Consider the following 20,362-nt stretch of genomic DNA (forward strand, 5'->3'; position numbering starts at 1 on the left):
ATTATGCACAGGTCAAACAAATTTAAGGTTTTACAATTTTAAAATATTTTTGACGGTTCGATAGTATTTATTTATTTATTTTGCACCATTGCTATAAGAAATGGTATAAGCTTAACCGAAAAGGTAATTTTACAACGATTTTAAAAATGTAAATGTCCGATATTGCGTCTGTTAAGGTGATGCAATGCGTATATGGAAAATTACAAGTTTAATGCATTTTTGAAGTTTGCATTTTTGTTTTGTGGAAAAACCTAACATTATAAAAAAACAAAACAAAGGATCAAAACAAACGTTAAGCAACTTGATCATGTAAAAGTGCGCTAATGTATCTATTACCTACGCAATATAAAGTAGTTTATAGTGTTTATCGACTTACTCAAAAAGTATTAATTTTGATAGTTATGATGTATATCGTATTTGTTCATTTTTTTTACCAGTCTAGTAATACAAAAATAATTGTAGAGTATTATTTGAAAAAAAATGGCTTTTTTGAATTTAAAAATTCTAAATTTCAATAATTTTTTCGAAAGCTTTTTCAAATATTTTTCTTAATTCTTTAACCCTTTAACTTTCTTAACTCTTTTTATAAAAATATGTTAATTTTCCAGTAATTTAAAATTTACTTCATCAATATATGTAAAATAGTTTTGTAGATAACTGAGTTTTAGCAAAGCTCTACAAGTGTGGGAAAAGGTGTAAAAATTAAAATAAATTAAAAACAGTTGAGAATTGGTATTACGGTGTATTATGAAACTTATGTTTATTTTCGACAAAAAAAAATTTTTTATTAAAAAAATATTTTTACAATGTTAGGTTTTTTTTCAGAAAACAAAAATACATTAAACTTTTAATTTTCTATATATGAATTGTGTTTACTTCCAAAGGAGAATACTGTATGACAATCATAAGTTTAAGAATTTATCTCCAAAAGTAGTGACTTAACTAGAAAACTGACAACACTGCTAAGAAGTTTTTAAAATAGTGTTTTAGCAATGTAACACTTTTATTCCGCAATTTTTTCCTAATTTAACCGATTTTGTACCTATTACCGTTTCCGGCAAATTCATGCTGTCCGTCCTTATCTGGAACAGACTGCATATAGATATCGATAAATTTAATAGTATGATTTCTCATTTGGAAAAAGTAGAGTGTCTCAAAAACAGCCATAAAAGTATGGATATGGGAGTTCTACTTCCGCTTCCCATTTTGTCCAGAAACTTGTTTTCCTTGTTCTGTATTCTTTTTTCTTTTTCACTTTTCGTTTATGGCAGCGATAGTTACGGATAAATTATACCGCGGCAACAGAAAGATTGCGCATAAAAGTTCGAAATTTGGACTAATTATACTAAACAACGTTACGAAAAAAGCTACAGGGTGTGCCCATTTTTTCTCTTCGCCCAGCGTATGAAGTGATTTGTCTGTTTTCGCCGATAGCTCTTACAAAACGTATGATAAAAGTTGAAAAGGGGAGGGAGTAATAAAGGAGCCGAAACCAAAAAAGATAATGTACGAACCAAACGAATATAACACTTCTGGTCTTTCTTCCAGTGTCTACTATCGTTTCGTCAGTGTTACCTGCCAGTCAGATCGAACAACCCCAAATTCAAAGAAACAGAACGATGGTCGAAATGAATGGTAAGTTTTTAGGTGGAATTCAAGGTTTGTGTGCCAAAAATGAGAATTTGAATTTGTTCGACCGTAAGTTGAATACATCGAAGCCATCTAACAGAACACATGCACACCTGCTAGTCCTAAACCGTAAAGCGTTCGGTCACAGTCCAAGCACCAGTTACTGGATTATGATTAGGCATTCCGTTATACCGCACATGCATTGTTTTTCAATTTTCACATGATGTGCGATATAATACGTATTGAGCATGAATGTAAATAAATAAATGAAATAATTTTAGGTTATTGCTGGCGTCAGATCGGTCTGATATAGAAAACCTGAATTACTCGTAAAAGAAAAATCATACCACCCGATATCCACAATTCATCCCAAAAGAGATCTTCGTTTTGATGGTGTGATGCCCCACCACACGTTGTTTAAATAATAATGTGCTGTTTAAACAAAGCTATCGTGGCCGTGGCAGTCAGTTCGTTGCGGGTTCTGTGCAGTTCATTTCACCGCGATCGCTAAATATATTCTCGTGTGGAGTTTTGCTGAATAAAAAGTCAGACAGTGTTCCAAAATATAACACAAAAGTGTAATGCGTGCTTTTTTCAAATCGTATTTTTAGAAAACCGACTTCTGTACGTTTACATTAGAAGTAGTAGTGGTGCGAAAAATGGTTAGCTCGTCCGGCGGCATTTTAGGTTAGCTTTGTTTATAACTATTAAAGTTAACTGTCGCCTTCGAAGAAAACAAACTCTTCCAAATGGGTATGTTTGCGTCAATTTCGGAGCTTTACAAGCATGTTAATGGTCTCGACTAATTCTGAAGGAACTTTCGATGTTGCTTCGATGCCACGAGGCACGAAGCACGCTTCTGCCCTCTATTCGCTAAGAATGTCCTCTTATTTCGAGACAAGATCGCCTGCACCCAGCCGGCTAAACCTCACCTTATGGCTTATTTTTAAATACGCCATGCCCATTCCCTCCTAAGCGTATGGATATGTTATTCCATACATTAGACTTTTGTGCCTGCCTTGACCCTGCATTACCGCAAAAAGCAGGTCAAACTTTAGCGGAAACTAATGTATTGATCTACGGCGAAAACTTCGCCTTTATGGGATTTAAAAGGCCGCTTAATTTTTCCACTTTCCACCAAATGCGCCATTCCAATTTCCTGTCGGCGTTATTAAGCCGCTTTATGGGTTACCGTAATAAGAACAGAATTCTGATAACTCGCGACGCGTGTTTTTCGACTTATTCCATTTATAATACATAAAAATCGCCGTGAAAATCCGACATCATAAGTACTGTTCGTTCCGTGCCACACATGTTTGATTAAAGGAAAAGCTTAGGTTACTCATATTTATGGGTCCTAATCAGTTAACAAGCCTAGTGTAATGAAACACCTGATATGATACTCGTAAGTATGAACAATCTGCCTTATAGAGGCATTAATCATGCGTTCTTGGAATGCTTGAGGCACGGCATCGTTGCACAAAGTGATAAAAAATCGAGACTCGCTACTGGTATCTCGAGAACTGTGAGAGAAAAAGTTGAGAGCTTTTGCGCGTCGCTCGCAAAAAGTCCAGTTTCTGATGCTCATGTTAACGAAAAAAAAAATTTTTTTTAAAATTATGTCTCACTCTGTGCGAAGGGCCGCATTCCAGAATGCTGAACTGGGCCCCGGTAGTATCACGGCTAACTCGAGGCGCCTAACTAATATCTATATAATGAAAAAAAAATTCCGTTTTAAGTGTTATTAAAAAAATTGTAAATATTTGCTATTAAATAAAACATCAACAGAAATAAATTTTATCGAGGCACGTGTGGCTTCTCGTTGACATTAATAATATGTATTTAGCCTAACTTAGCATTTTTTGCCGTTTTATTATTATTTTTTTTAATCAAATTAAAATCTAACATTTAAATGAGTATTTTCATATCCTGATCAAACTCAGACTTAATTTTATAGAAACGAACATCAAGACATTCCTTCAAAACGTGGTTTTCGGCTAACCTGAATGCTTAATGCTTTCACGGTATCAGATATTCGTCCCTCGTTGCGAATTATCGTCCGATGGTTCAAAGTCCTCTACAAGTAAATGCTTAATACTTTTTTTGACGTCCAACGTTGTTACCTCAGCTGGGTAATGAGCTATAAACATCGCGGGTGTTACCTAAATTTATTTTAATTGTCGGAGTCTATATTGTACATAGGTTCCTCAATTAGGTACTTGATATAAAAATAAATAGTGAAGGGTGAAGATGCTTCGTCCGAATTAGTAAGTAGGTGCACATCGTTCCCATATGTTTAGTCTGCTTCTCGTGAGTTTATTATTAGAGAAACTTTAAATTGAAAAGTCGCAGGACTACATTTAAATCGCCGGAATGAAAATGAATCAAACAGAGGAGCATCGCAAAGCTACACAAAAAAAGTACAATTTCAACTGAATCACCTTGTATACAACGGACCAAAAGTGAGGAATAATGGGTATTTCTCATAAATTGCTGGGTGTAAAAAAATTGCTGCAACATGTATCCTATATTTTTTTCTTGCGCTCTAAATACGACCAACTCTAATTATATAGGGTGCGTAACACAAGCAGGGCGGTAATAATCTTCAATTTTTTAAATCAATGCTCTGCAATATCATTACGTTTTCAGATTCTTTAGCCAATTTTGAATATTTTTCGTGTGCCATGTCCTGTGCCTATCTTCTTTTCTTTTAGAAAAAGAAGGTTTTTATTTATAATATTATTTATTATCACAAAAGTTGTCAAGAACACATAAAACATAAAAAATATTAAATTAAATGTTCAAAATAACCGCCATTTTGAATTTGACAGTAACCTAACTTATTGATAAATTAAATATAAAAAATATAAATAATATAAATCCATTATGTCTTACTTTTGGCCCGCACTGTATGTTTTTACAGCGTATAAGACTTTTTTTATTATAAAAATTTATGCATAACAGGTTGATGTTTTTTTATTATTCAGTTATAAACCCGTAATCATAGTAACTGTAATTTAGTCTTTCCGCCGGTTACATGATTAAATGTTTTTAGATTATCTATATTTATAAATCGTGAGTATAGCACTTAATACCACGTAGTCATGGTAACTGCGATTCAGTTTTTCTCTGATAATTTTGGTAGCAAATTATCAACAAATTTTACCAAAAGAATTAGAGGGACGAGCCACTTGATTGGGACACTCGAGATATTATATATTTGTAGAACCAGAAAAAAATTGTCAAATTGTTGAAAAATACATAGGGTGTTTTATTAGTAATTTACCATCTTCATATTTTTCCTAACTTTACTATGTGTTTCTGTTTTATTTAATAATATTTTCCGGTTATTTAAGAGTAGTCTTACGACTTTTATCTTTAAAGTTTTTATTATCGCTACCAATAAACTGAGCAGAAGCAGTCGAAAATTTAAGACAACGCTTTGTACTTACATAATATTGTCTGGTAAAGGACCATATCGCTTTTGATATTAGCGTTAGGGAAAAAGTTGTAAATTGCAGTCTGCTCTTCCAAAGAAACTTAATATAGTGATAAGGAACAAGTTTTAGTCCTATGAATATTTTTTCGTCAAGAAGAAAATCTTCAGAAGACACCCGGCCTGGTAGACGGGTAGTTTGGGATTTATTAAAAGGCCTACCCACTAAAAACATCGGGATGAAAAAATCTTCTCCGACCCTGGAACTATTCCTGAGGGATATATCATAAAGGTCGGAGAGGACTGTGAATAGTTCCTATCTACTCCACTCGTCTTTTACCAATTGATCCTGCACTCTCCTCATCTGTTGTGTTTTTAGAACACCTACTATCTCTTTGGGTCATCTCTTATACTTCTTTACTCAGCGAAACCGCGAGGGCCTTTATCATGGCTTCGCGTCTCCCATGCTTTATTTATCTCATTTCAAGTTACGGGGCTACGCTATTCCTCCTAATACAAATCACTTTATCTGTGCCTTCCTAGTCCCGTATCGTGCTGGTACCAATCTTGATATATACGTCCGACAGTAATTTTTGCTTCCATTCTTAAGTGTATAGCTGTCCTTAGGTGTTTGGTCCTTTCGTCTTCAGCTTCTATGGCTTTTTCTGTCATGTTTACCCCAAGGGCTGGTTTCTAACGATGCAATAGGTTGTTCCCTCGGCAAGCCCACATCCAGGCACTCCTTGATTTTACCCATTGATTATTCATCCATTCTGCGTCTATTATCTCTCTTTCCCTCTTCTGCGATTGGTTACCCGAACTCAGGAGGAGAGGCGTCCAGGGGTTAGCACGTGGAGGTATAGATTGGTCTTTCACCTTTAGTCTTATGAATTATGAATTGACGATAACAAAGCAGATGAAATATTTATTACCACATACCTATTATTTAACATAATTTTATGAGACTACGTCTAAAACCTGTGCCTTATTATAACACTAGGAAAAAGTTAAATATAAAAAAATATAGTTAAAGTTAAAAATAAAATCAGTATTTAAACATTTATAAAACATTTTGGTGGCATATCACTTTAAGCCACTGGAGATTTAAGTTTTTTTTTTAAATGACTTATTTGATGTTCTAATACATGATTCTTTACAAAAAAATGGGATTTTAGACTTATCGCAAAAAAATGTTCTTTTGTCATTTTGTGCTATTTTTCGAATTTATCATTTATTTCCAATAGGTAAAGTGTCTTTCGGGACCGTGGAGTGAATTGAGGTGTTGGGTGGGGAAAGGTAAGGCTAGGTAAGGTAAGGTAGGGTAAGGATAAGGGCCATAGTCAAAGGTAAGAGAAATCGCGGTTTTGCTAATGTTAGTTCAGGTTAGTTCAGGTCAACTCTTTTTTATTTTGTTTTACCCCACCCAGCACCTCAATTCACTCTACGGTCCCGAAGGTCACTTTACCTATTGGAAATAAATCCTAAACTCCAAAAATAGTACAAAATAGCGAAAGAAAAAAAAATTTTTACAATAAAAGTCTAAAATCCGCATTTTTTTGTAAAAAATCATGTGTTACAACATCAAATAAGTAATTAAAAAAAAAAACCTTAAATCTCTAGTGGCTTAAAGTGATATGGACCCAACATTTTATTAGCATCAAATTTATAAAATTAAGAGCGTCTTCTTAATGTTACAATGATATGATAAATTGCTATTTCATTACATAATGTCACAAAAACGTTTTGTTAATGTCAACTTCACAAAGCTGAAATCGTTTTTTGAAAAAAAGTCATAGAATTTAACACGTCTTGCTCAAGATCCTGTGTCCATCAATAATAAGCGATCAAGTTCTATGACGCCTCATTACATGCTGAGTATGTTTGAAAATGAGCAGCATTAGTATAGTTATCATCAAACAAAAAATCTCGTACGTTATCTATGACGAAATAACATGGCCACATTGGTTATGTTTATCTCGGAAGCAATACACATCAAACTTATTTAGTAATCATTATCATACGAAGGTAAAACGTATTAATTATTAAAAATATGATAAATATGGTCATATAGGTACACATATAATAAAATATGACCAGAGATTTTGATGTGACTCTATTTAGCTAAAATTCGATAATTCCAGTGAGATGTAAACATGATTACAGGAAAATTTTAAACCGACAGGGTTGCCGTCAATCGCAAACCCATGTTTGTTTATGAGTTGTGTCGATAATTAGATAGATAGAGTTTCATTTACTTGCATAATAATAAAATTCTTTAATTAAAAACATTTTTTTATTAAATCTTACGATTGACTGTCCTGAAACAAATTATATGTATATCGCCTCAAAGACTTGTTCGATAATATGGCAACAGCGTATGGCAGCGCGAAATAGAACTTTGACGAAGTGTGAGATTTAGTTTAACGTTTACTATAGTGTGGAAGTTTTGGATGGAACAGTTCATATAACTAAGATGCCAAACATATGCGGCCAAAATCCTGGGGTACGTCGATTTTTATTTTTTCTTGCAGTTTTTTTGCTGGTAAATTCATGTATACAGGGTAGTCTAAAATCAGGTACGACCATCAACTTTGTTTTTTCAAATGGAAACACCTATTTTTTATTTCATTTTTGAATTCTACGCAAAATTCTAAATGTGTTTTATATACCTTATCATATACTTAAAAGCAACAGGCCTCGAGAAATTTACGATTGAACATATCAAAAATTAAAACTTGATTTCTCTTAAAATTTATTTGGTCTTGAAAAGGACCGATTTAATACAAAATAACACCCCCTCATACCGCGTTGATGTTAGGGTTTATTTAAATGACATTTTTCCTGAACGCTGGATTGGGAGGCGATGGGTAATTAAATGGCCGGTACGATCACCTGACCTCACGCCTTTAGATTACTTTCTATGGGTTCGTCTTGAGGGTAAGGTATACTTTAACCAATCAGCGACTATCGAAACTTTAAAAGAAAGAATCCGTAATGAAATAAGAATAATTACCTCAACAATTGCTTCAAAATGTCAAACAGGAATGCATTCACCATCTTGCTTACTCTCAAGAAATAGGTGGGATCCAATTTAAACATTTAATTTAATTGCTACTTGTCTTATTTTGTATTAATTTAGTCCTTTTTAGGACCAAAGAAATTTTAAAAGAAATCAAAAGTTTTAGTTTTTGATATGCTCAGTCGTAAATATCTTGAGACCTGCTGCATTATGGTACATGAAATACACTGAGAATTTTGCGTAAAATTCAAAAATGAAACAAAAACACGTGTTTCTGCTTGAAAAAACAAAGTTGGTGGTCGTACCTGATTTTTGGACTACCCTGTATAGATGAATTTACCATTAAAATAAACCGCAAGAAAAAAAAAATCGACGTGTCCGAGGATTTTGGCCGCATATATTCGGCATCTTAGTTATATGGACTATTCCATCCAAAACTTCCACACCGTATATTTTTAAATATCAAGAACAATAAGCAAGCCTTCCTCAGTTTATCTGTCTTACTATTCATAATCTTTATATTTGTTTGAATGTCCGCCTGCATAATCAGAATTAATGAAGAAAACTTGTTATCAGATGGTTGTTTTTATTGATATTTCCACAACAACTCGGTCAGTATTTGATATACATACGTATTTTTCATTAATTCAACTTTTATTTTCTTCGATGCAGGACGGAAAACTCTAGGACTGGGGCATCGATAGACACCAAAAATCATTAAGAAATTAATTAGTTTGTTAATAATCACATTAAATAATGAACAAAAGTGACTAATTATAATTGAGGTCGTTGTGCTCACGGCCCTCTACTACAATATAAACCAATTTCTTTAACAGGGAAATTGAAAAATCGCACAAACGTGTAAACTTCAACGACATAATTAAAATGTAAGAGAAACAACATTATTAAAACGTTAACGCCAAAAACCACTATGAAAACATGTAATGTTAAAAAAACGTTTATTTTAAGTGATACTAAAAAATGTCGGGGTATACCACAATTTTAAAACATTTGTTCACAAATGTGTCAGAAGGTATATAAAATACATTGATGCAAGTCACAGTTAATGCAATGTTTTGCCTGCACTCCTCTTCCTTTAGACCCGGTTTCATAACGGAATGTTGTATTTTCGTGCTAATCTAGGAATTATCGTTGAGAGTTAAAAAAAATCTATTTGTTTTGGAAAGAAAGAACGCGATATGTTAGTTACTTTAAGTTTTGGTTCGATAGTTTGGGTTGCTATGAGATATGGGAAATTGTATTGATTTATCGATATTTTCGTTATAAAACACTGCTTAAAAACTTAAAAACCAAACTAAAATAAGCTTGTACTCATTTTTATTCTCTATTTCCCTGTAATAACAAATTACAAAAAATGGAATAACCTCAAATCAAATTTTTTTGGAAATTTTCAGTTTGTAATTTTTTTCAAATGCACTGTGCTTTTATCTAAAAAAATTAAAATTTCAAATTAAAACTATTTCTTGTAGAAAATAAATCTTCGGTAAAAAAATGATTTGGTTATGTTCTCGTTTTTTTCACTATCTAACTCTGCTTTTGTTCCGATCCTAGTGTTAAGCCCTTAAACATGAAGGTTTAAGGTCACCTTCTACGTGGCCCTACAAAACTGTCTGAACACTTGTGTATCTTAAATTAACACACTGGACAAAGTTAGGTGTGTTTACAAAATCGGGTATTAGCCTTTCAAAGGCTTGGAGATAGCTTAGTCAAATAAACCACTTCACTACATGAGAAATTCATGGTGTTTTACGATGGGTTGTTGAGTGTCATTTTGACAAGTTATAATAATATTTGTTATAAAATAACAATGAACATACATTCTCCATAAATTCGTTGTTGCAACAGTAATCGGTTATTACAAACATTTGGAGATATTAGAGAAGGTTTTCGTAAAATGTCTGGCATTTTAAAACATATCAAATATGGAATATTTGAGTTGAAAAATGTGCATAAAACTGGTGCATATCGTCATAGGTACGACATAGATAACAACAATTTCAAATTTAGCAAGTGGATACATCAATAAACTTCATCCTGTATGTAGTAATTATAGGTGTTAACCCGTAATAAAGTGACTCTTTGTATTTTTCATCGTCATGTCATATTAAACCACATTATATATATAAAAAAAACAATTTTGCGTTATCCAATTTTTTTTTAGTTATAACGTATAAAAATTTGAAAGCATATTTTTTACATTTGAAAATTATAAGTTACATATTCCTTAAAATTCCTTGATATCACTTTATATCTGGACTGACCACAGATCACTTTGAAAATGGAAGCCCCTGCACTAATCATTGATTCTTCGAGCGTAAAGAAATCTAAGGGTAAGAAATTGGATTCTTATTTTTTAATGCTTTAAGGTATACAGGATGCTAAAATTCTATTTCGATTTTTGTTTTCTTTCTCATAGCTCTTGCAGTTTTTGAAATATTAAGTTCAAATTTTGGTGAATGCGCAATTCATTGGAGTCTGCATAGATAAGTCTCACAGTTGTTTGCCTGAATTTGTAGGGTGATATTTTTTCTGGGGGTCAGACCCTCTTTGTTCGTACCGAATTTTTTGGTGATGCGTGATCCAGTTCGATTTAAATTTATCTCTTGAATCTTACTGTATTTGTTAATTTTTTCCAGTTATTTGCAAAAGTATTAAAGTAAGAACTACAGATGATTTAGCTGTTCCATTTTGAATCTCCAGATACCTAATAAATTATGGTAAAAATAAGGCGGTTTCTCCAATTTTATTGCATCATTAACCCTATTTTTATCATGATTTCTTATGAGTCTAATGAAAGTAATGCTAACGAGAATACATGAAGCACATTCTGCTTCTTGCAGAGAAATCACGTGCATGTCTAAATGCTTTTGCAAATAACTGAAGACTAATATGATAAAAACGCCAGAGGTAGAAAAAATTCCAAACTGAACAGGGAATTGAAATATTGACAAATAAAGGGCCATTAATGTACCACGAAAAAGTTTGATATCAAAAAAGGAGGCCTGACTACATAGACTCCAGTGAGTTATAAATTCTCTAAATGTTAACTTGATATCTCAAAAATTGTAAGAACTATGAGGAAGTAAACATAATTGAAATTGGATGTGAAACTGTACATCTTAAAACGTTGAGAAATAGGGATTGGTCTCCTTTTTTGGGGCCATCCTGTATGTCAATATACAGGGTATTTCAGGAAGAAAGGGCCATAGGTCGATGGATAGATAATCTAAAATGTAGTTAAATGCAGCCAGAATGAGCGCCCTAGCCTGACTATTCTTCGAGAGATAGGTATTTTAGCAAATTTTGAAGAAAATGTGACTTTTTATCTAAATCCTCTAATTCTCCACTTCCTATCACTGAAAATAAAAATCAACTAAATTTTTAAAATCCACATTAAATTCCCTATCAGATAGGATAGTGTTTGTTGGTAAATGTGCCTTTTTCAACTCAACGTAGCCGCCTAAAAAAAAAAAAAAAACAGGAAACTCTGAAACTACATACTTCCTGATATCGCTCAATAGTAGCTCACACAATGAATTTTCCGGTTAACTCTTTGAGTATTTCATCAAAGTTGCCTTTCAAACGGTATATCCACTTTGAAGGTTCAAAAAATTTTTGGTCGGAAATACCATGCCAAATAGTTAAAAATCACAAAACACAAAAGTGCGTGTACCGTTTAAAAATATATTAAATAGAACAATTTTGTACAAATTCCCAAAGAGATAATTGGGAAATTTATAGCGTAAGCTACCACTGAGCAATAGTGAAAAGTATGGAATTTTAGAGTTTCCTATTTTTGAGGTGGCTACGTTAGGTTCAAAAAAACACATTTACGTATAAAAACTATCTCGTCTGATAGGGAAGTTAATGTGTATTTTAAAAATGTAGTCGTATTTGTGTTTTGAGTGGTAGGGAATAGAGAAATTGCAGGTTTAGACAAAACAGTCGGCTTTTCGACGAAATTTATTAAAAAGGCCTGTATTTTGAAAACAATTCAGGCTAGGGCCCTCACCCTGGCTGCATTTAGCTACATTTGAGATAGTGTATCTATTCTTAACCTATGACCTTTTTTTCCTGAAACACCCTGTATATACAACTGACAATTCAACCTTTCGCTGATTTTTTTCGAAACTGGACATAGACACTTTAGAATTTACATTCTTCATTTGCCAGAACCAAATTATTGAAGTTTCATCATAATTTCAATGGGAAAGAGTAGCCCCCATTAAGATAGTCAAAATACCCTTTCATCTAAATTGAAAACCTAACTAAATAGACATATAAGTATATAAGTTATAACCCTCTAAAGCCAATTAGTTGTGCAAAATACCCTTTCTCCCACCCCCTAGGCCAAAAAAATTCTTAAACCTCCATATTCTCAATTATAATTATTAACTTAAAAACTGGTTTTTTTCATTTTCTGACTTCTCAAGGATGGGCCTTTCATCAGGCGAAGTATTGTCGAAGGTTTACGGGACACCTTGTATATAGAAAATCCTCACGGGTCCGCCACATTTTTTAAATTTTTTCCCTACTAATTATAACCTAAAAACAATTTTTTAAATTTTAAAATGGAATAACTTTTTCAGAATGGGCTGCAGATTCAATTTTTTCTTATAATGATGGGCACTTTTATGGCAAATCTAAGTGTATATAAAATGTGTTACGTTTTAGGCTGCGCCATATTGAAAAATGCAAAAAACTAAATTTTTTAGCATTTTTTTAATACCGAATTAAGCATTTCGGCTTTTTTAGGCATTTAATCCATTTTTTATAATCCAATATCTAATTATCCAGTATCCAGTATCTAATTATCGCATTTTATTCCGAAATACTTAATTCAGTATTGAAAAAATGCCAAAAAATTTAACAGGAAAAAAACGAAAAAAATGTAGCGGGCGCGTAAGGGCTCGCTATATATGTGTAATTTTTTTAAGATTTTTCGAAAAATCTGTTTTCAAGTTAATAATTATAATTGAGAAGATGACGGTTTAAGAGTTTTTTTGGTCTAGGGAGTGGGAGTAAAGGAATTTTGCGCAACTGATTGGCATTAGAGGGTTGTGACTTATGTACTTATATGCCCATTCAGTTAGGTTAGTTCAGGTTAGATTAAAAGGCATTTTGACTATCTTAATGGGGCGCACTCTTTCTGCTTAAAGAAATATAACCTTGTCATTTTTACAGAAACTATATTCCCGAATGAACTGCTAGCACTTCGATAATTTGGTTCTTAAATGGCTCTCCTTTATAGTGCTTTAATTATTTTTGTGTTTAAAAATGTAAAGAACTCTAAGTATTCTTACATGGAATAATTTTTAGCGGGGCCAGATCAAGTGAATCCTGTAGAAAACGACATCACCACCGATCCAGAAGGATGTGTGCGCCTAAGAATACCCCAAAGCGGAAAATCAACTGAAACTCTTCCTCCTATTTCGGTGCCCGGATTCGTAAAAAGAGCGGCAAATATTTTTCCAGACCGAATTGCCCTTTCTTGGAAAGAGGAGCAAGAATGGAAACACTTCACTTATAGGTGATTTACTCATCGCTACATTAAATTTTTAATTAGCTAGCAAGTTGATAATTAAATTATGCATGATGGCATGTCGGCACCGTTAACTGGAACCATACACTAAAGCCCCAATTCTAATACAGATCTCTTTTATTTTAAGGCAATATTTAGAAGAAATTCGAACAGTAGCTAAAGCCTTCATTCACTTAGGTTTAGAACCGAGACATTCCGTATGCATTCTGGGTTACAACAGTGTAGAATGGTTCCTATCAGATTTGGCCGCTATTTTTGCTGGGTGAGTTTCCGCATCATTAAAATTATTTACAGAGTTCGTAACTAACTTTTTCTAGGGGCATGGCTGCTGGAATCTATACGACAAATTCACCCTTGGCTTGTCAGCATTCTGCAGAGGTTAGCCGGGCTAATATAATAGTGGTGGAAGACGAGCAACAACTACAAAAAATTCTTCAAATCCGAGCTAATTTACCTCAACTTAAGGCTGTTATACAATATTCCGGGACACCTCCAGAGAGTGGCGTCTATAGTGTAAGCGACACAACATATTAAAAACCATCGAATATTACAGTTTTTCCTCTTTATAGTGGAAAGAAATACTTGAAATAGGTAAAAATTGCTCAGACGGCCCACTTGAAGAAAGGCTGAGCAAAATTCACATAAACGAATGTTGTACCTTGGTATTCACGGTAAGCATCATCTCTAAGTGCTAGGTTTCGGCTTTCTTGCTTAATATCAACTTTCTGATGGGTAACCTAGTTAGATATTATAACAATATTTTTATGTAAGGAATGCACTGTTGCTCTATGTCTCACTTTTTTGGGACACTCTGTACTTGATTTATAAAAATACCACTACATAACGGCTGTATATGGTCGGATCGCCATAGTTTACCATTGTTAAGTGTCCCCTAAATCGTTAGAGGTGCAAGTTTTTTTTTCAATAAATCCAAACTTGCGGTTTTACAACAAAATGTTAAACGCAAATCTTCAATCCGACTTGAGAATTGATTTTTAAGTATTTCATCACATCATATCATTAAAAAAACTACTCCAAAGATAAATGTGGAAAGTACAGTACAATGTATTTTTAAATACAAATTCAAAGCCATACTGAACATTTCATAAAAAAAGCCTGATGATGACTTTTTCTTTCAAAAAATGTCGAAACGTACAAACGTATGATAGATAATTAAGTAATTAAAAGGAAATGAAGGCTGAAACCAAACGCCACCAAAAACCAACTTCTACTCTCCCTCCACCAAATCAAAGCCGACTCACCAACAATAATAACGGTTGGACACACAACTGGACCAAAGAATGACATGAAGTACTTGGGAATAACAATCAACAACAACAAAAATTAAAATTCTCTAGACATGTACGAAACGCCAGATCGGACATTATCAAAAGGGCAAAACATTTCCGAATATTAACATACCAGGGCAAAGAGGTCAACACTAAAACTGTTGCGTAAATGTATAAATAAATATGCAGACCACTGTTAGAATACGGATACATATTAAGGGCAAATGCAAAGAAAAAACGAAACAGCACATGCAGATAACAGAACAGATTGGACTAAGGTTAATCACAAAAATAAGACACCCCAACAACCTGTTAGACAACCCACCCAACCAATTAGAATACAAACGCACACATGAAAAAAATAACTGAAAGACTCCTACAACTTTAGAAGTGGAAGAACAATCTTCACAACTCAACTATACTAAATCTACTTTGCTTAACAAGACAATCCCGCGTCCTATTTCCTTTAACTACCTTATCGGTGTACTATCAAATGCAAACGGTCGACAAGCAACAATTGTTAGTGTGTAGATCATATACAGGATTAAGTAAATAAAACAAGTTAATAACAAGAATAGAAAGACCAAAAGGTCGGTAACCTTTTCTTAGAAAATAAAGATAACTTATATATACAGGGTGTTTCCAAAGGAAACCGTCGTATGGCATTAACTATGAATTCTACGTCGAAAAATAACCCTAAAATAAAGACTAAAAAACTCTAAAATATAGACTATGATCCAGAGATGTTTCGGTACAGAAATACAGGATGTAGAAAAAATGAACGATAATGAAGAAATAGTGGAGACTATTTTGAGTAATTTTTGTAGACCTGTTAGTTTTATTAATTATTTAAATATAAATTTTTATTTTAACATTGATTTTAAGTTTTCTAACTCGTAAAATAATTTATTATGAGAATATTTTCTTGATAGTGTAATGTGGTGACAACAATATTTTTTTCTCAAAAATGGTACGTCGTACAATAAAATGTCAAGAGAGCTATTTTCTTCATAATGGAACAGAAAATTTAACGAAATAATTTATTTATGAAAAAATCAGTAGCGTACTTTAAAAAAAAAAAATACTCAATGGCGTGCTATACGTACCACTGGTAGTACTGAAAAATTATTTTGCATTGTAAAATATTCGGTTTACGTTTCTATGGGCACCATCAAAATTTTATTACAATATCTGAAATGGTTTTGAAGATAATTGAGTTTTTGGGTTTTTTAATTTTATTTCAACACCCTGTATTTCTGTTTTATAACATCTTTAGACCATAATCTATATAGCAAACTACGGTTATTTTTCGACGTAGAATTCCTAGTTAACGTATGGTGGTTTACTTTTGGAACACCTTGTATATACAGGGTAAAAGTGCTTCTAAAATAATACAAAACTAGACAAAAAAATGTAGAGATTCAAAAAACGAATAGAATTTTAATTGAATATTTTTTCCTAAAACGGACTGCCTTGGATTTATTTTGAAAAAACTTTTGTGACAAATTTCAATTTTTTCCTCAATATTAAAAATAATATTTAATATTTAAAATTTTAAAAAAATTATTTTTTTTTATATAAAAGAACATTTCACAAAACTATTTTCTTCTTCCAATCTACTTTCTTTTTTCCAATTTTAGTTATTTCCATTAAATTTAGCAACTGAAATTTGGTACAGTTTAAGCAACGTTTTAATTCTAATGACTTAGAAAATAACAATAGTATATCATGGCAATTGGATCACTCTGTATACTAGACAGGGTATCCCAGAATGAGGGGGTCAACGCTTAACCACATATTCCTTGGTCAAAAATATATCGATTCATGGTGATATACTTATATACGAAATTGTCGCCTTCTGGAGATACAAGCTCTTAAAGTCTCACTTTTTTTTTAAAGTTTTGCAGATAAGTCGGAAACGGCTAGATGGATTGCTACGAAATTTGGTGTATAATCTTTCTGCTTCTCGGGGCTTATTATGGTAAAACCATCAGGGGTAGTGGTCAATTGCTACAAGATAGAATGTTAAATACACCAGAACTTTTTTATTCGTTCATGCAGACGGTTGGATTTTTTTAAATGAAATTTCCGATCAGTTACGCAACTTTTTTATCTCTTATTGAATTTTGATTTGGAGCCTCCATTAGGCGAAAAAAAATTAAAATTGTTGATAATGTCAGTCGATATATACCCTTCAGAAGGAAATAAAAACATACATTTCAATAAACAATTAATTTAATAAGTGCTCAACGTGACCACCCCGTTCTCGAATACAGAGATTCACGCGTCGAAGAAAATTAAATTTTAATCTTCCCAACATCATTGGGTCATTGCGCATTCCATCAGCAACTTGCAAAATTCTATTTCTTAGGTGGTCTTCATTTTGAATAGTAACAGCATATACACGAGATTTTAGCGTACCCCAAATGGAAAAGTCGCAGGGAGTTAGATCTGGCGATCTAGGTGGCCATTGAAGAGGGGCATCATTTCCTCTGCCTATCCAACGTTCTGGGAATTGTTCGTAAACACCTAACGTTTAATCCAAAATGAGCAGGAGCCCCATCCTGCTGAAACCACATTTCACGTCGAACTTCTAGGGTTATTTCTTCAAATAATTCCAACAAATCATTTTAGAGAAATTGGAGGTAATTAATGGCATTAAGAGCATGGGGCAAAAAACATGGACCAAATAAATGATCTTCTATAACACCAATCCAAACATTTACCCGAATCTCTCGCTGGTAATGCCTAACAGCAGTAACATGAGGATTTTCTTTTGTATAGACATGCTCATTATGTAAGTTCAAGATACCCGTTCGAGTGAAGCATGATTCATCCGTAAATAAAATTTTATTAACAAAACGTGGATCACGTCGTTGATGATTCTGTATGGTTCGACAAAAATTCAAGCGAAGTAGATAGTCGGTTTCTTCCATATCTTGAACTGCCTGAAGATGAAAGGGACGAATTGATTGTTCTTTTATTGTTCTATGCACCAATGTTTTTGGAATATTAAGTTGAAGTCCTAGTCTTCTTGTATTGTTACGAGCATTCTGCTCCAGTTTCTCCAAAATTTCTTCCTCTCGTTTTACCGGTAGCGCCTTATGGCGCCCACATAGATAACGTTAAGCAGCAAAGTTGCCAGTTTCGCGGAGGTTTCTCTCCAATCGCGCAAAAATTTTCCAGTTTGGAGTTTGCCGATTCGGAAATCTTTCCGCATAAATTCTGACACTATTACGATAATTTCCCTGACAAAATCCCAATGTAAGCAACATATCTGTTTTTTCTCGAAACGTATACATTTTTTTTAATTTTCTTAAAACCTGGTAAATCTAATCAATCACATGCATTCACTGACATTATCAACAATGAACTGAGCTGGTGCCGGCGTTCTTGTCAATTACACAACATAGGCGTCGCATTCATTATAACTTGTTTCCCAGAAATCAAAATAAAACTTTTAATTTTTTTTCGTCTAATAGAGGCTCCAAATCAAAATTCAATAAGAGATAAAAAAGTTGCGTAACTGACCGGAATTTTCATTAAAAAAAATCCAACCGTCTGCATGAACGAATAAAAAAGTTCTGGTGTATTTAACATTCTATCTTGTAGCAATTGACCACTACCCCTGATGGTTTTACCATAATAAGCCCCGAGAAGCAGAAAGATTATACACCAAATTTCGTAGCAATCCATCTAGCCGTTTCCGACTTATCTGCAAAACTTTAAAAAAAAAGTGAGACTTTAAGAGCTTGTATCTCCAGAAGGCGACAATTTCGTATATAAGTATATCACCATGAATCGATATATTTTTGACCAAGGAATATGTAGTTAAGCGTTGACCCCTTCATTCTGGGACACCCTGTATATTATAATAAAACATTTTTGACTTCATCTAAATCCAGCATTATCATCGTCATTTAATTTAAATTCAAAATTATTCCAGTCAGGTACGATGGGAAATCCTAAAGCTGTTATGTTAAGTCATGATAACTTAACATATGATGCAACGGTTATAATGGAAAGACTCAGGTTAGCTCGAGGAGAGGAGACACTGATCAGCTATCTTCCATTAAGTCACGTGGCTGCGCAAGTGGTCGACATATATTTGTCCATGAGCGCCGGAGCTGCCGTATATTTTGCTGACAAGGATGCCCTAAAAGGCACTTTGGTGAACACCCTCAAAGAAATTCGCCCCACGAAATTTTTGGGGGTTCCTAGAGTCTATGAGAAAATTTACGAGAAAATGCAACAAATAGCTGCTCAGAATGGGTTTATAAAAAAAGCTATAGCGTCGTGGGCCAAAGAGTACACTTTGCAGCATCATTTAAATCTTATTAATGGGTAAGAATATGTGTTCCTTTAATATTCACAGCATTAAACCTAAAATGAATGTTTTCCAATCATAAGCATTCACTCGAAGTCTTGGGCATATTCCCTGGCCAGCTCTATTATCTTCAAAAAAATTAAAGAGGCGTTGGGATTTGAACGTTGCACTTTCTTCTGCTCAGCGGCGGCTCCATTAGCCACGGACATCAAAAGGTACTTCTTGAGTATTGACATTCCGGTCATGGAGTGTTTTGGCATGTCAGAGGCCAGTGGGGGGCATACCCTTGCAGTTGAGTCAGCAAACAACCTCTCTAGCATAGGTACCACACCATTCGCAAGTTTCTGCTATTACTCTTTTAATCTTTTTAGGTATGACAATTCCGGGTCTAAAAACTAAAATTCTCAATCCTGAATCGGACGGTCAAGGTGAGATTTGTATGTATGGTCGTCATATTTTTATGGGTTACGTCAATGAACTGGAAAAAACCCGTGAAGCTATAGACGATGAGGGTTGGCTACATACCGGGGATTTGGGGTATGTGGACGAGAAGGGGTTCGTATATATCACGGGGAGATTGAAAGAATTGCTCATTACTGCTGGCGGCGAAAATGTACCTCCGGTAAGGCTTACTTACATGTCGCTTTTACTGACTAGTTAATTGCAACTCAAACAACGTATTTTATCAGGTGCCAATAGAACAATATGTAAAATATGAGCTTCCGTTCGTCAACAACGCCTTTTTAATAGGAGACAAAAGGAAGTACTTATCTTTGCTGGTAACCCTGAAGTGCGAAGTGGACCCTTCAGACGGGACTCCGACAGATGAACTACAGTCCTCGACGCAGGGGGTACTCAAATCGTTAGGATGTCCTGCAAGTACCGTAACGGAAGTACTTAAAAACGGTCCTGATCCAAAATTACTAGCTGCCATTCAGGCGGGTATTAATCGTTGCAATGAGAAGGCCACTTCCAGAGCTCAAAAAATCCAGAAATTTGCTATTTTACCGGCTGATTTTTCTATCGCTACGGGAGAATTGGGTGAGCCATTAAATACATGTTAATTAATAACAAATTAATCTAAAATGGTGTTTTTTTA

General features: G+C 33.8%; 1 protein-coding gene across 1 annotated transcript in view; it reads left to right on the forward strand.

Annotated features, from left to right (window-relative positions):
• Positions 1-20,362, forward strand: part of bgm (bubblegum) — a 28,576-nt gene that overhangs the window by 8,056 nt on the left and 158 nt on the right. The window contains exons 2-10 of the mRNA XM_066391038.1: positions 1,549-1,635; positions 13,425-13,635; positions 13,775-13,909; positions 13,965-14,160; positions 14,217-14,318; positions 18,883-19,280; positions 19,347-19,585; positions 19,635-19,885; positions 19,953-20,304. Coding sequence (XP_066247135.1) covers positions 1,549-1,635; positions 13,425-13,635; positions 13,775-13,909; positions 13,965-14,160; positions 14,217-14,318; positions 18,883-19,280; positions 19,347-19,585; positions 19,635-19,885; positions 19,953-20,304 — 1,971 coding nt within the window. The remainder of the gene's footprint in view (positions 1-1,548; positions 1,636-13,424; positions 13,636-13,774; positions 13,910-13,964; positions 14,161-14,216; positions 14,319-18,882; positions 19,281-19,346; positions 19,586-19,634; positions 19,886-19,952; positions 20,305-20,362) is intronic.

This window comes from Euwallacea similis, chromosome 6 (assembly GCF_039881205.1).
Source record: "Euwallacea similis isolate ESF13 chromosome 6, ESF131.1, whole genome shotgun sequence".
In the NCBI taxonomy this organism is placed as follows: Eukaryota; Metazoa; Arthropoda; class Insecta; order Coleoptera; family Curculionidae; genus Euwallacea; species Euwallacea similis.